At 40.4% G+C, this 14578-nt stretch overlaps 2 protein-coding genes across 8 annotated transcripts in view; one reads left to right on the top strand and one right to left on the bottom strand.

Moving 5' to 3' along the window:
* The window catches only part of LOC122566726 (glutamate receptor ionotropic, kainate 2), a 112210-nt gene extending 109957 nt beyond the window's left edge, over nt 1-2253 (top strand). For 4 of the 5 annotated variants that reach the window (XM_043724393.1, XM_043724390.1, XM_043724388.1 and 1 more), the window contains 2 exons: nt 192-482; nt 636-2253. In XM_043724393.1, coding sequence (XP_043580328.1) covers nt 192-482; nt 636-728 — 384 coding nt within the window. In that variant the 3' untranslated portion in view covers nt 729-2253. Of the gene's footprint in view, nt 1-191; nt 483-635 lie in introns of those variants that run through there. The other variant, XM_043724392.1, reaches the window with a different exon arrangement.
* A 1962-nt stretch (nt 2254-4215) lies between these two features.
* The window catches only part of LOC122566727 (sestrin-1), a 148807-nt gene continuing 138444 nt past the window's right edge, over nt 4216-14578 (bottom strand). For all 3 annotated transcript variants that reach the window (XM_043724394.1, XM_043724395.1, XM_043724396.1), the window contains exons 8-12: nt 13417-13599; nt 12907-13147; nt 12274-12539; nt 11219-11593; nt 4216-10949 (exon numbers count right to left, since the gene is read on the bottom strand). In XM_043724394.1, the coding sequence (XP_043580329.1) occupies nt 10863-10949; nt 11219-11593; nt 12274-12539; nt 12907-13147; nt 13417-13599 (1152 nt within the window). In that variant the 3' untranslated portion in view covers nt 4216-10862. The remainder of the gene's footprint in view (nt 10950-11218; nt 11594-12273; nt 12540-12906; nt 13148-13416; nt 13600-14578) is intronic.

Genomic DNA, 14578 nt, shown 5'->3' with positions numbered 1-14578 from the left:
TCGCTTAAATTACCGATTCGCTTTGATTACGTACGTTCGTCGTGTTTTTTCGTTTCCGCTTCTGTTACCCGTGTCGCGTATCAACGAGCAGAACTATGTGAATCGATCGTTGATCGATTTCACAAGGTGTTCCCTCAAAATCACTTTCACTTTGTCGTTTTCTTCTCTGATTTGCTAAATTCGAAACGCAGAGGGCTCCGGTACCGACGCCGATCTGCACGGATTCTTTGCAAGGGATCTCGCAATCCGTGCAGCAACAGCAACAACAGCAGACGCAACAGCAGCAGCAACAGCAGCCGCAACAACAACCGAATCAGCATCAGGAATCCCTGTGCTCGGAAATGGCGCGGGAACTGTGCCGCGCGTTACGCTGCCACGCGTCCTCGCGACGGCGTCGCGCCTGCGAGAAATGCTCAACGCACGTGCTCGGCTATACACCGGACAACCCCACTGCCACCCCCTTGAATGGGATGAGATCGCAGGTTCGTTGCTTTTATAAAGACGACGAGTCATATATGAAAATACACTGCGAAGGCTTAACGCGTTCTTAAATCCGCATCACGATCTTTTCCAACTAGATAAAAAGATAAAGCAAAAGACACGATACTATATCGAACACAATTTCGTTGTTACAGAGAAGCAGCCTGGGTGTTCCCACGGTGGAACTGCCGCCACATGTCCACCTGCATCATCACGCACCACCGCCACACGACTATGACGGAACTTAAACTCACGAATCTTTTTACACCTTTTGCGGTCACTTCTTGGGGCCTAACGAACGAGAAGAACGTACTAACAGGGAAAAGAAGCGGTACGACTACGGACGAGGAAGCTTCGAAAAGAAAAGAGAGGGGACAAGATCGAAAAGACCGAGAAGAAAGTACAAAAACGCATCAAGTAGCACCGAACGGACAGATCGATCAGTTCGTTCCTTTCCTTTTTTCCTAGAGAACGAAGTAGAATACCGCCGCGAGTAATCACATACGTCGAGAATCACCGAGAACCAACGTTGCACAATTTCTATGAAGAGCGTGTGTTCGTCGTCGAACACGAACGAGAGAAGAGAAAAAAAGGCTCTTGTGTTCCCGCGAATCTCCCCTTCCTTTTTTCACCAAGAACACGGTCTCGTTTCACTTTCTACCGTAGAATCTGCACCAAGAGACGATTGTTCGCGTACGTTGGCTAACGCGGAGCGGAGGGATCGATCGTGGAGGACTCGCATGACCCGTGGCGAAAATCCAACAAGACCTGCCATTTCTCAATTCTCGTCCCGCCACTATTTCATCCTCTCACTGTTTCTCACTTGCATCGCGTAGAAATATCATGGTATTTGTCATACGACCAACAAAAAACTCGAGGAACTTGCGTTTCGATGACCCGCACGCAACATTTCCCTCGATTAATCGAACAGAGAAGGATACTTCGAATCTCATAGCGATTTCTCTCGACGAAAAGAAATCGTAGAGATCTAATAAATCGAAAAATTAGATATTAGATATTATTGAAATTAATCGCAAGATACATTGACAAGAACTGTGTATCTGGAAATACGATCCTCGAGTATTATTTAGCACGACTAGATTTTGATCCATTTGGAGGAATCGTCGAGCCGAAGTACAAAGAAGAATGTCGAATTTTCGTTTTACTTTGCGCCAACGAAAAGGATCGAACAACCGATTTCAGTCTCGGAACATTTCCTGTACATTCCACGTCGCGTCAGGAGAACATTCGTGTTCGAAGAACGATCGAGCCCGAGATTAAACAGGAACGACACTTTCCACGCGATTTTTCTTCCGTTTTCGGCAAGACGAGTTGTCGTTGCGACCGATACCAGGCTCGATTCGGCTCTTCCTGTATTTTTCACGCGAGAATACGACACGCGATCGATCGTAGAAATCGGAACGGCCGAGTATGGCGGTGAAACTATCTGTCGATCAGGCCGTTCCTTTTTTACCCTTTTGCGTCCACGTAAACGAACTGCACCGTAAACGATTCTTGCATACGTAAACGACCACCGGAGGCACATTAACTCACATAACACACTCACGCAGATACAGATTCGCGTAACTACCGCGGCGGCACGCGCGAATGTAGACGATACAATTTGCAAGTATTTTAAAGTAAAACACAGAAGGCAAGCGACTAACTGTCTAGAGTTAAAGAAAAAAAAAACGAGTACAACCAAGTAGACGTTTGATGTCATTTCACGTGTGTATATGCAGACGGCGAATAAACGTAAGACATGATGATGGACAGGATGGATCGTTTTCTCGTTTACCTTCCCCTGATTTTCCACGGATTCGTCTTGAGATTGACGATCCTAGTCCAACTCCATTTTCTATCAACTCCTTAATTTCATTACGTAAGCAGACAATTTTGAATGTTACTATTTTGGAAATAATATTCAATTCTTAATAAGTAAAGGACTCATTTTTGCAAGCTCATTTATCATAGGAAAATAACGACAATTTCCAAAACAAATTTCGGGAATCGTGTTTGTAACGTCCTCACTTCTTTCTTCTTTTTATTATATGAAGTTGAACAGTTGTTGATTTCGTTTTGAAATCGATGAAGGTAATAAAATGTAATATTGAAGTCGAATGGCGTTATGGTTACAAAGCAAAGATCGTTGTATGATTAGTATTAACCCTGATATATTACATTCACGTAAACACTACGTTGTACAGAACTATACAGGGTATTCCTGAAATCTTAGTAGAACCGGAAAGCAGGTAATTTTTCATTTGAGGTAAAAGGTGATTATTATTATCAAAAGTAAGTATTTCCCGCATATATCGCATTTCATATTCCTTATTTCATTTCTCGATTATTACTCTACATCTAATATAGACAAATCAATATTAACATCCGACATCCAATATTCCCTACCCATTACCATCATCTTATATTCAGCATTCTTTATCCGGAATCTCACAGCCCGTTCTCCACGTCCTAATTGAGCAATTCGGTCCTTTAAAATTAGGCATTAGAAACGACACAGAAAATTCCAATAAGATGTAAAATACAGCTCACGAATTGCTCAAGAGAAATCGTTACGTTCCACAAACGAAGCTCGCTGTCCCATAAAGTTAAATTTGTTTTCCCCGGTCATGTCAGTCCCGTGCTCAAACTTCATTCGGACATGTCGGTTCGGTACTGCAAATCTTCGTTTCCTCCCACAAACGAAATTTCTTATCCTACAAAATGAAACTCGTTTTCGTTTGTTGGAAAATATATCTGTTTATTTGTTTTTTTTTTTTTTTTTGGACTGTACTTTTCAGTGCGTTTAAATCTTAGGTGTCTTAGAATATTGAACATCGGACATGGTTTTGGAAAAATTGGTAATTTGATCGTTGATATAGGAAAGAGAAAGTAGAGCGTAGGATGTGGCGTATAGAGGCGTATACAGAGAATGTGACATATGGTTGAACCAAAATATTGGACCTGGCATGTGGGAAAGGACATGTAAAAAATGTGCCGGAAGATGAAAAATATGTAAATAAGAAATATGAGATGTGGTATGTATGCGCTGTAGAAATTAGGCTGGAAGATATGGGCTATGGATACGATATACCGGGTATGAGATATAAGAGAGCAGACAGGGAATATAAAAAGTTAGATGCAGAATGAATATACGTGTGCTGCGAGAGTAAAGACAAGAGATATTCCCTGGAAATATTGTATGTGATATATAGAACACGAGAAACGGAATGCTTAATACGAGATATAGAATGCAGACGTGAAATGTGGGAAATAGGGACCTACAAAATAAAAGATATGGATTGACACTACTTGCTATGGAATATAGGACAAGACGTAGGAAGTGAAATGTAGTATGGAAACTGTGAGATGGTCTTCAGGTAATGAACATGGGATAGTGAGTATTATATGTCGAATATAGGGAATAGAATTGTATGCGTGTGTGAACAGGTGTAACGTGTGATGGTGTGATGTGTGGGTTCTGATATGCAACATTTGAGGTTTAAGTGTAGAGAATGAATAGTTAGTTGTGTGATACGTGATATAGCATGTAAGATGCGAGATATAAGACGTAGAAGATGAAATAGAATTGGTACGAAATGAAATGAAGATGGGAATGAAACTTATCAACCGACACAAGTAACAAAGAGTTATCTCTTAACAAATAATTAAAAAAAATATCGCAGGATTAAAGGAAGTTAAGAAAAGGTATAAAGTTAAGATCGATGGTATATCTTTTTTTTTATATAACATCATTTATTAAGGGATAAAATAAATGACAAATAACATATCACTTATATGAAACTATAACATTTCTTAGTGTTCATCATTCGTTATGATATAAAAGAAATCACATCACATACGACCCTCCACGTAACGCTTACACGCTCGTGTCGGCTCGATTCACGCGCTATTTTATCGCGCGCGATTTCCTCCCCTCTCTCTCACTCTCTCTCTCACTCTCTTTCTCTCTCTCTCTCTCTTTCTCTCTCTCTCTCTCTTTCCCTATCGTTCGAAACTTGGAAATCTTTTTACCGCGAATAATATAAAATACACGATCAACATCGAATCGATCGACGGACGAAATGGACAACGAAGAAAAATAGATCTCGCGAAACAATCACAACGTGCTTTGTCCCCGGAATAATTCCATGAAGTACTACGATTATAGCGTCTCACGCTACGGCTCATGATAAGATTAGGCTTCGACCGCGTCGCTTAATCGAATCAACGTAACCGTGATGTTTCAGGCGGAGTCGCATGAATGGAATTCTCCGAGTTTTCGGGGATGAGAAATCATCTCTACTTAAATAAAGAAAAAAAAAAAAAAAGGGAAGAAAAGGAAAACGCGAGAAAAAATGTATAAACGTATAAAACCCGAGGGAATTTACGATCGCGGCAGATGGAGCGGATTCGAGCAGACACCAGCGTGCCCTACGATTTCTTCTGATACGATACAATAATAATAATATAACCGACTGAATCCATTTTGGAAGGGCCTAGTCAAATTACTTGTAATTATCACACGATCATACTCGACACGGTGGCATGTAAATGTTTTGTTGCTCCGTTATTCTTCTTTTTTTTTTTTTCGTAATATTTTTTTTGCGGTTTTCACCTTTTTTTCTATTGTAATATGCTTGTTTTTTTCTTTTTTTATTATTTTTATATATGTTTTTGTGACTTTCGGAGGTGGCTCGAGTTCGCGATGCGAACATGTACGTTCATTCGCGATCGATAAACAATATTTCTTCTTGATAATACGCGTTCATACTTTATATAAGAGTGTGTTGTCTGTCTCTATGTAAATGTATGTGGGGTATCGTGTTTGTGTAACGCTTTATAGCTGTGTGTCGATCTATCGTCGAAATTGAAAAAAGAGAAAGAAAAAAACAATGAAACGAAGTAGAATAATAGTGGTAGTAGTAGTGGTAGTAGTAGTAATAGTAGTAGTAATAGTAATAGTAGTAATAGTAATAGTAGTAGTAGTAATATTAATAATAATAATAAAAATAATAATAATAGTAGTAATAATAATAATAATAATAATAATAATAATAGTATGAAGAAGAAAGCAAAGAAACGATACACGTACGCGTGCTATGTATGATGCATGTATGGTGTGTCTATGCATGTAGAACAAATGCCTCGTTCTTTCTTTCGATCGAATACTCTCTGGGTCTTTTTGTTCTCGCGTCCACCTCCATGCTCTTATATTCTTTTTTTCTCTCGCTTGCGTGCTTTTTATCGAGGCGTCCAACTTCGCCCGATATCCTGACGGGATGATATCCACCGTTTATTTTAAAACAAACACATAAAACGGAAAACCTGAAAACCTGATCTTTTATCACTTCTATCGCAAGCGCGTCTCTTCCACCGATACAGAAAGGAAAAGTGAAGACGAAAAGGTAAAAACACGCGTTGGCTGTTTCGCAAAACTTGATCACGTCAGGAAATCTAGGCGGAGAGGAAAGAAAATTATCAATGAAGATCGTTGCCTCCTCGCTCAACCTTCTTCCCCTTCTATTTCCGTTAACAAACGATCGTTTCCTCTTTTTCTCTAAATCTAGCAATCACGAAGCTCATTCTTCCTTCCACTTTTTCTCTCTCCCAACTATTAGAATGCTTATTTATTTTATGAGATCAGTCCGGGCGTTGAATCGCGCCGCGAACACCGCAATTTCATCCATTTTTTTTTTCCCATCCTCGAGGCGATCTCTGTCGAGTTCTCTCGCTCGTTCGCGATCCACGAATTTCTTCTAATTTACAGATGTTGTTCGTACGAACTAGTCATTGGACGAAACAAAGAAACAGAAAAAGAGAAAGGTAGACGAAGAAAAGTGGAAACGGAAGAAGAAAGCAAGAGACAGATGGAAGAAATAGTGAGTGTGTAGCTCGAAGACGAACTTCTTTCTTTTCTTTTTCCCTTAGCTTTCGATCACTCTGTTCGAACGATGGAGAATAAAGTACCCTTCGCGATCGATCTCGATCAGGAACGATTTCGTGTAACGATGAGAACTGGCGTATAAAAATGGTTGATGATCGAATGACGGTTTTAAAGTTGTCTCGAAAAGCCTCGATATTAAAAGTTTTCTTTGGTCGGAGAGATCTGCTCCTTTTTCATTTATTTCATTCCTTGTTTTTTTCCTTTTTAACCGTTTACAAGCCGTGTGTCGACGCGCCGCATCGAAAACATTAAATACATATACATATATACGCGTTAAATAATTCCTTTTATACAATCTACGTTATTAAATATCGTTTAGGACTGACAAACGGATATCCTTAAATACAAACGCGATCTTCGAACCGGTTTACGAAAAAATACATCAAAGGTTTCTCGTTCCTGGAACGCGTGGAACCGAGAAGAAGAGAAGAAGTCGAGAACGATCGCGTCAAAAATGGTGGCCCTGTAAACGGTTAACTTTCTTCTGCGTTCTCTGATCGTGCACAGGTAAACGACTCTATTTCGCGCGTGCGAGCGAGCGCGTGTATGTGTGTATATATGTATGTCTGTATGTGTGTGTGTGTGTACGCGTGTTCCGTCATCAGGTGCAAGAAGAGGAGAATCATACGAATGGAGAAGAGAAATACGAAAAAATCGAGACGCGCGAAGACAAAGAAAAAGATGTAAAAGAAAAAAGAGAGTTATTGAGAAAAATAAATCGTTAAAAAAAACTACGGAATACTGTGATCGAGTAACTCGTCACTTCCCTCGTGTTTTCGGTTGCTCAGGTGTTACGACATGGCTGATCGAAGGATCTTTTTTTTTTTTACTCTCGGAGCCTGAATAATTATTATTTGAAAATTCCTGCTGAAAATTCTAATCTTCCGTTGAATCACGATGCTCGACGTTCGATAGTGCGTGTTGATGGAACATTAAGATTCTCCTTCGGGGGATGAGAATTTTGATCAGAAATTTTCAGAAAACTCTGGAGAACGTGTAAAGCGAAAGACGAACGAAGGAAACGCTCGACGGCGCCGCTCTAAATCCTGTCTACGGCTAAGATCGCGCGAGAGCGATCGACGCTCACGAGACTCGTGCTGAATAAACTCTTCATGTGATATGTGAGGACGTCGTCCACCACTCCATGTGAACGCGTCGCTGTTGGTCGAAAAGTCTAAGATGTGTGTGTTTGTTCGCTGCTTCGATCGCAATAATTAATTTTTTAATTCGTCGGGTCATGCGCCGTATATTCGCTTATCCTCTGCTCTTCTATCTCTCTCGCTCGTGAATCGATCCAGGGAAAGAGACTACAAGGTAAAAAAAAAAAAGAAGAAAAGAAGAAAAAGGTCATAGGAGAGTAAATCTACGATTGGACAGATACATCGAATCAGTTTCGCGTTACTCCCCGAACTCGATTCACGATCGAGAGAACAGACGGCGCCTCTCCATGAAAACGCAATTACTCGGAATCATATACACGAATATACGATAATTCCAGAGCGCGCATATACACAATTACATAATAAAGAGACACCGTTAATTACAAACGCTACACTTACATCTCCGATGGATTTTTCTTATCTTTTAGTGGTTTTGCTTTCTCTCGGCTCTCGTGCAATATCGATAATACACCGCCAGCCTGCGCTCCTCTTCCCTCTTTGTCGTAAAACGTATAGACACTTTTCGTATGTACCCGTATGCGTACATACAAATATATAATATATATAATATTCATATATATAATATATCGGTCATTTTTTTGTTTGTTTTTTATCTCGATAATGCGTATATGTGTTATATATCTATTATATACATATATATAATATTATATATATATAATTATATATATATTATATAATATTATTATATATATATAATATTATATATATATGTATATATATATAATATGCGATCACAGACACGTGTAATTCGCGTGTATAGAGTTTGCTTATTTTTTTCTTTTTATCTCCTTTTCTTTTTGTGCCGCACTTTCTCTCTCCCGTGTACCTTAACGACTTAATATTGGATTTGATTTGTTTAAACAGCCTCTCTCTGTACTGCTCGCACACTAACGCCGCGCGTGCGTTCTACTGTTGCCAACCATTCGATGGTCAGGTCAGAAGGGGCGAACTTATTATTCGCACGTTCCTTTTAAATTATTTCTCGTCTTCTCTTTGTTTCCTACGCCGTTATAGTAAAACGACGTTACGCGAAAGGCATGAAAATTCGTTGATAAAACGCACGCGCATATGCGGTCAATCGTTTCGAGTCTTCGTTCTCTCTTTTTGTCTCGCGATCGTTCGCCCCTTCGCTTGGTCCTTGCCGATTTTTTCTTTCACTTTCGCCATTAAAAAATCGGAACGATTCGCGTACGCTGCACCGCATTAATGCCAAAAAGTTTCGCACAGCTTCCAATACAATAGCCACGCGTTTTAAGTTCTTTCAAAGACGCCTGGCCTTCGAACAACAAGGACGAAATAATTTGTCGAAGATTTGGTGCGGCGTGCACGACTCTTTGCCCTCGATTTTCTTCGCTCTCTTTCTCCTTCTTCTTCGTTCGATTTTTGCTCGAGATAGTAATACATTGCCGTATATTTCTGGTTGGTGACAGTAGCGCCATAAACCATCGTAAATAAACACAGCCGATAGGCATTGCTTGTCTCTGCGCGTGCGCTCATGGCTACTCGAGCGACGATTTTAAAAAAGACCGCGCGTCGAAGCCGCGCATGTGCCTGCGCGCAGATCGTCCTACGATCTAAAGACTTCATTTATCACCTGTGTTCTCGACACACACGGATACGACGAAAACGAAGGTACACTTTTTTGTCATTTTTATATTAATAGCTTTCTCGTTATACGATAGTCAGTGAAATAAACGAGGTTAAAACGTATATAATATGTACAACGCGAACCGCGGTCATAGCGCGAAAGACAAATTGTTTCATTTCTTTCCATGTCTATTTCACTTGTTTCTTCTGTTCGTCGCGTTCCATCGTCGTCTTTGTTCGTCTATTCGATCATTGAATTGACGAATCGATACAAAGGCGACGAAGGGGCGAGTGTCTCGACGTAGAGACGCAAAAACGGGACCATTTCAAATTGGTCAATTCGAATTGGAAACAGTGTGTTCTAATAGACTTCTTAATTTATCCTTACAATTAACTGCAGTGCCGTATTAGCAAATCTTCTCGATATATATATATATATATATAAAGAGCCGCGAGTAGTTGATTAATTTGGAAAAAACGGACGCGCGATACTCCTCTCCTTCCCCTCTTTTCAAACTTCTTTTTGTTTCGTTTCCTAAACGCGATCGTTAGTAATAAAACATGCAAAAAAGAAAACGGAAAGGCGGATAAAGAAAGAAAGAACCGCGAACGTACTATAATAATCGCTATTGTCTGTCGTACCTACAGCTGGGAATTGTATAAAACTAAAAGCGGGAAAGAGTACAATTTAAAAATGTGCACGGAAATTTTACCGACAGGATAAACGCGACGATCGGGGAAGGGGCAAAAGCTTCAACAGATCTGAAATGCTTATAACGAAACGCGCAAATAACAGTCTACTATACGATATCTTGGCAAACATAGAAAAATACGAGTGTCTATTTACAAAACGAATCATAAAATCTCTCTTTCTCTCTCGCGTGTATTCTATCCTCTTCTCCTCGACCCCCATCAAGGGTTTCTAAAATCCAAAAACTAAACCGAGCAGAAAAATAAGAACGCATCCGCGTTTCCGGTTTACAGAGCGGAAACGGTAGCGCGTCAAATACAGAAAGAACGCTTTGGATGATATGCCTCCGATTCAGAGACGAAACCATCGATATCTTCTAACTTGCCGACTCGAGGATCGGTTATCTTCTATCGCCGTGACCAATCAACGCTCATCGGCATCGATATCGACGCAACTACATCGAAATTTTCATTTCTTCTTCCACGCGCCTCGCGGAGCTTTTCTTTCAGGTCGATTCTCTCCTTCGGTTCAGCACTGACTCATCGAAGAAATCTTTGTCGTTTAATGTTACGAGCGACGAGCAAACGACGGACACCCTGGCCACGCCGTCTCACAATGGACACTCGAATTTCGGGGTTCCGCTTTTTCTTCTTTGCTCACACGCGTGTTTCGTTATGTTACTGTTTTCAATTCTGTACGTCTTCGTGTGTACGGTGAGTTTATTATAACGTGAACTCCTCTCTGTTCTCTGCTATGTGTACATATGTATGAATAATATAGCTGTGTGTAAATGAATGTGTTTTGTCACTGTGTGAAGGTACATTGTTATATACTGCGTGAGAAACAGTGTCGCGTTTGCTCGTTCCTTACTGTGCCGTGTGCAGAGTCCGCAAAGACGCCTCGCGAAGACGATAAAATAAACCGACGACAAACTGACAGACAGCAAGTAGACGAAGGAGCAGCGACGATGCCTCGCTTAGGTCATATATTGCATCACCGCGCGGAGCGCGTACAACAGCTCCGCTTGCATTCGTGCCTCCAGAATCATCAGGTTTACGTGAACCTGAAAAAAAACGAAAAATACATTTTTAATAAAACATAACAGAACATGAAACGTTAATAAAGCTCAAACACGATTAAAGCCGAACAAATAAATCGACGATCCCTAAGTCATTATGGTGACACGTGAAACCGAAATGCGTGCGTATGTCACGGAAATCGTATGTAAATAGAATTATGCACATATCTTCTTACGTAAACTCGCACCAGCTCAAAATCTACAAACAAACACGAGCAAAGCGATAAATAGGCTCGAGGTAAAAGGCAACCAACCTTCTCGCTGTGCTTGAACTCCCTCATCACGCGATCGTAGTCCCTTTTTGTCACGAGTTCCGGATAACAAACGGCGTTCTTGATAAACGTCTTCAGGCTACGCTCGAGCAGCTGGTTCACCTCGTTGTAATCGTAATCGTCATGCCTGATGCCAAACATACATTGAATGTAATTCCAGATCGCTCGTCGGAAACGGGACGTGTCCACGCTGCTGTGCGTGCCCATGGTAAAGTAGGTGAGATTATAAGCTGTCTTGAATTTTTCGTCCAGCAGATTACCGACGTCATTGTACAGACGGTTCACCAGCGAGTAACCGTGATCGTCCCAGGAGTAGTCCTGCACGCGAAACGTTGGTCTATCGTTCAGTTGACCACGCTGAAACGAAAAATCATTTGATTATAGATTACATGTATCTTTAATATATATATATTGTACGTAACATAATCTATATATATATACATACGTACATAAATACATATTATACATATACACACATTGCTAAATAATATTGATAGATAATATAGTTACTAATAATACTAACAAAGTAATGTATATATATACATAACGTGTAAACGATAAGTTAGACTATAATTTAGTATAGCGATTTACGTAATTACCATGTGATTAGATAGCGGCAAGGAATAACGTTTTTCTTTCCTTTGTTGGTGAATTCGATCGCACCATCGTTTAAAGTTAAACTACTCGATTTCGACAGGGCACACGTGTCGTAAATATTCATGATAAAACAGTGGAAACGGTGATCGAATCGACGGAACTTAAATATTCATCGGCGGGCTTCGTGTCGCCTTGAAACGTACTTTCGAATTGGTCCGGCGAATTCATATCCACTACGACGACATATATAACGATGTTTTGATCACAATGTTAATTCTAACGCTTTATGAAAGTTATATGCGAGACTGATTTTAGTCTAGACTTCGACCATGTTCCGTATTTACATAGTTATACGTTATCGCCCGATCTAAACGACCACGTTATGCCAATCGAGTATGCACATTGATAAACTTCTAACGAGTCGATGAATTAAAATTTACCTTGGCGAAGTCTTGATAAATGAACGTGGGATCTTCGATGAAATGACCGATATCAGAGTCGAGAACCGAACTACTCCTTTGAGGCGCTGCAGCCAATTCGGCAGACTGTGTTTCTACAGTCTCGAATCTTTTGGACAGCTCCTCTTGCGTGATCTGGTAGGATTTGGACTTCTCAGAAAGACGTTTCATACGTTCCATCAGTGCTTCGACGCCGACTTCCTGTTCACCCACTATGCTCGGCGAGGATGGCGGCGACGGCATGTTCTCTGTGTAGATTCGAACGATATCTTGTTATCACAAACACTTGTTGGTCATTAGCAATGATAATCTTGCGCGATCTAGCGGTTGAAGGGCGCGGTTGAAAGACCGTTAAATGTCGTTGAACTTGGAGAACGGAACTACGTGTTTTTATAAGCATAAAGAGAAAACAAAAAATAAAATAAAAATGCGTGATTTATAGCATAAGTTGATATTATAAATACTACTTTAGCAATTCATATCTGTAATGAAACGATAATGGTATGCGGTAGAATGCAGTTAATGATATTCAGCGTTCGTGAGAGAATGAATTATATGTTGTTTGGGTTTTACGGGATTAGGAACAGGATTTTAAACGACCGGTGACCGACTTACCAGTCTTGCCATCGCCATTGGGAATCTTCTTGGGACTACTGGAAAGCTTATCTTTGGCAGTTGGTACATTATTGCTATTATCCTGGACATTCTCTTTGTAATGGTGACCGGCTACGTTGTCCAGCTCTTCGTTAATCCCGCAGGAAAATACGAAAGACGAGAGGGAGTGAAAGTGGGCCAGAAGAACTATCGCGTGAACCACCTCGGCCAGAGACCAACTGTCCGCGCCTTTGGTCAGTTTCTGTAAATAAAAGGCCACCAATTATTCTCAACTCTTTTTTCTTTTCTTTATTTTACGCAATTTTACCAACGATTGCATTTCACATCAGAATAGTCAATTATATCGTACATGAATGATCGTACAATTAAGTAGAAAATATAAAATGATATTTCAATTTGAACGATGGCGAGAATTAATTATGTAAAAGCGTTCGAGTATTTGAACGCGATTGTAAAAGCAAATACATATTTAGTAGTTCTAACGTTAAGATTAATCTTGTTCGAACCAACCTCTATGTGCGTTTTGTTCAACAGCCACGGCCTATGAGCTAAAATCTTGTTAATCTCATAGAGATCTTGTAATTTTCCTGGGATTGACTTCAGACCTCGAAGCCACGATGGATCACCGCCTTGAAGGATGAATTCTCCTTTCTGCAGATTTATGAGATAGCTGCACTGATGCCTTCCAGCAGCCTAAAAAGGAAAAGAAACCCACAATTTTATTTGCCGTTCTATCAAAAATAATTAATTCCAGAATAATTTCGTTCGAACAGCAATTCGTCTCTCGAATAAAATTAGGCATTCTCTAAAGAGAAGACTTCCTATTTTTTTTTTTTTTTTTTTTAGAACTGAAAGGAAGTCTACAAGGGGCTATAGAGTGAAAGTTTCATCCGCGTGAGGCGGCTAAATTCCAAAGAAATCCCGAAGAAAAAAAAATCCTCGAGCGTGGAGAAAGAAGGTAAAGGGATCAACGAAAAAAATATCGTCGAGGGATGCTGGAGAAGAGACAAATTGCCGACGACGCGACGTATCGGGGCGCGAAATTGAGCAAGAGCACGTCCATCGTATACATTGCGTTCCCTATAACGTTCTCTGGCACGATATAAAACATAAGGCCACAATGAACGAAGGAAGAAAGAATGTTCAACCCTCGAGTGACTGTTCACCGTGGCACTCCAACATCGTCACCAATTTAACATAACGAATTTAACGTAGATTCGATATAACGTACACCATTAAAAATAATAATTGCGTTCACCGCCTTGACATTCTTCAACATACGATGCTTTTTTATTAGGAGAAAATCTCCATCTCTTCGCGCATCTCAGTGTTATTTGGAAATAACATTTTGTATCTGTAAATTCAATATCGAAAGTTCGAAAAATAAGCGATCGATTCAACAAGTCGTAGAAATGGAAGAGGCAAACTTTACAAAAATTTCATCGCCATCGTGACCTCGTTTCCCGTCCTACTACGAAAAACATTATGGCGAAAAGGGAGGAGGCGACTTCGAGGGAACGCGACACGATCGGGGGGCGGGGGTGGGGGGTCTTCTTATTGGTTTGTTTTGATCGCGCTGGAATTACATCAGAAATTCAAATGACCGGTCGTATAACGAGTATCGGGAACGCGGAGACGTCGACAAAGAAGAATAGGTAGGTGGACGAACGTC

Source organism: Bombus pyrosoma, linkage group LG4 (genome assembly GCF_014825855.1).
Source record: "Bombus pyrosoma isolate SC7728 linkage group LG4, ASM1482585v1, whole genome shotgun sequence".
Taxonomy (NCBI): domain Eukaryota; kingdom Metazoa; phylum Arthropoda; class Insecta; order Hymenoptera; family Apidae; genus Bombus; species Bombus pyrosoma.
This window is presented reverse-complemented; position numbering and strand designations above follow the sequence as displayed.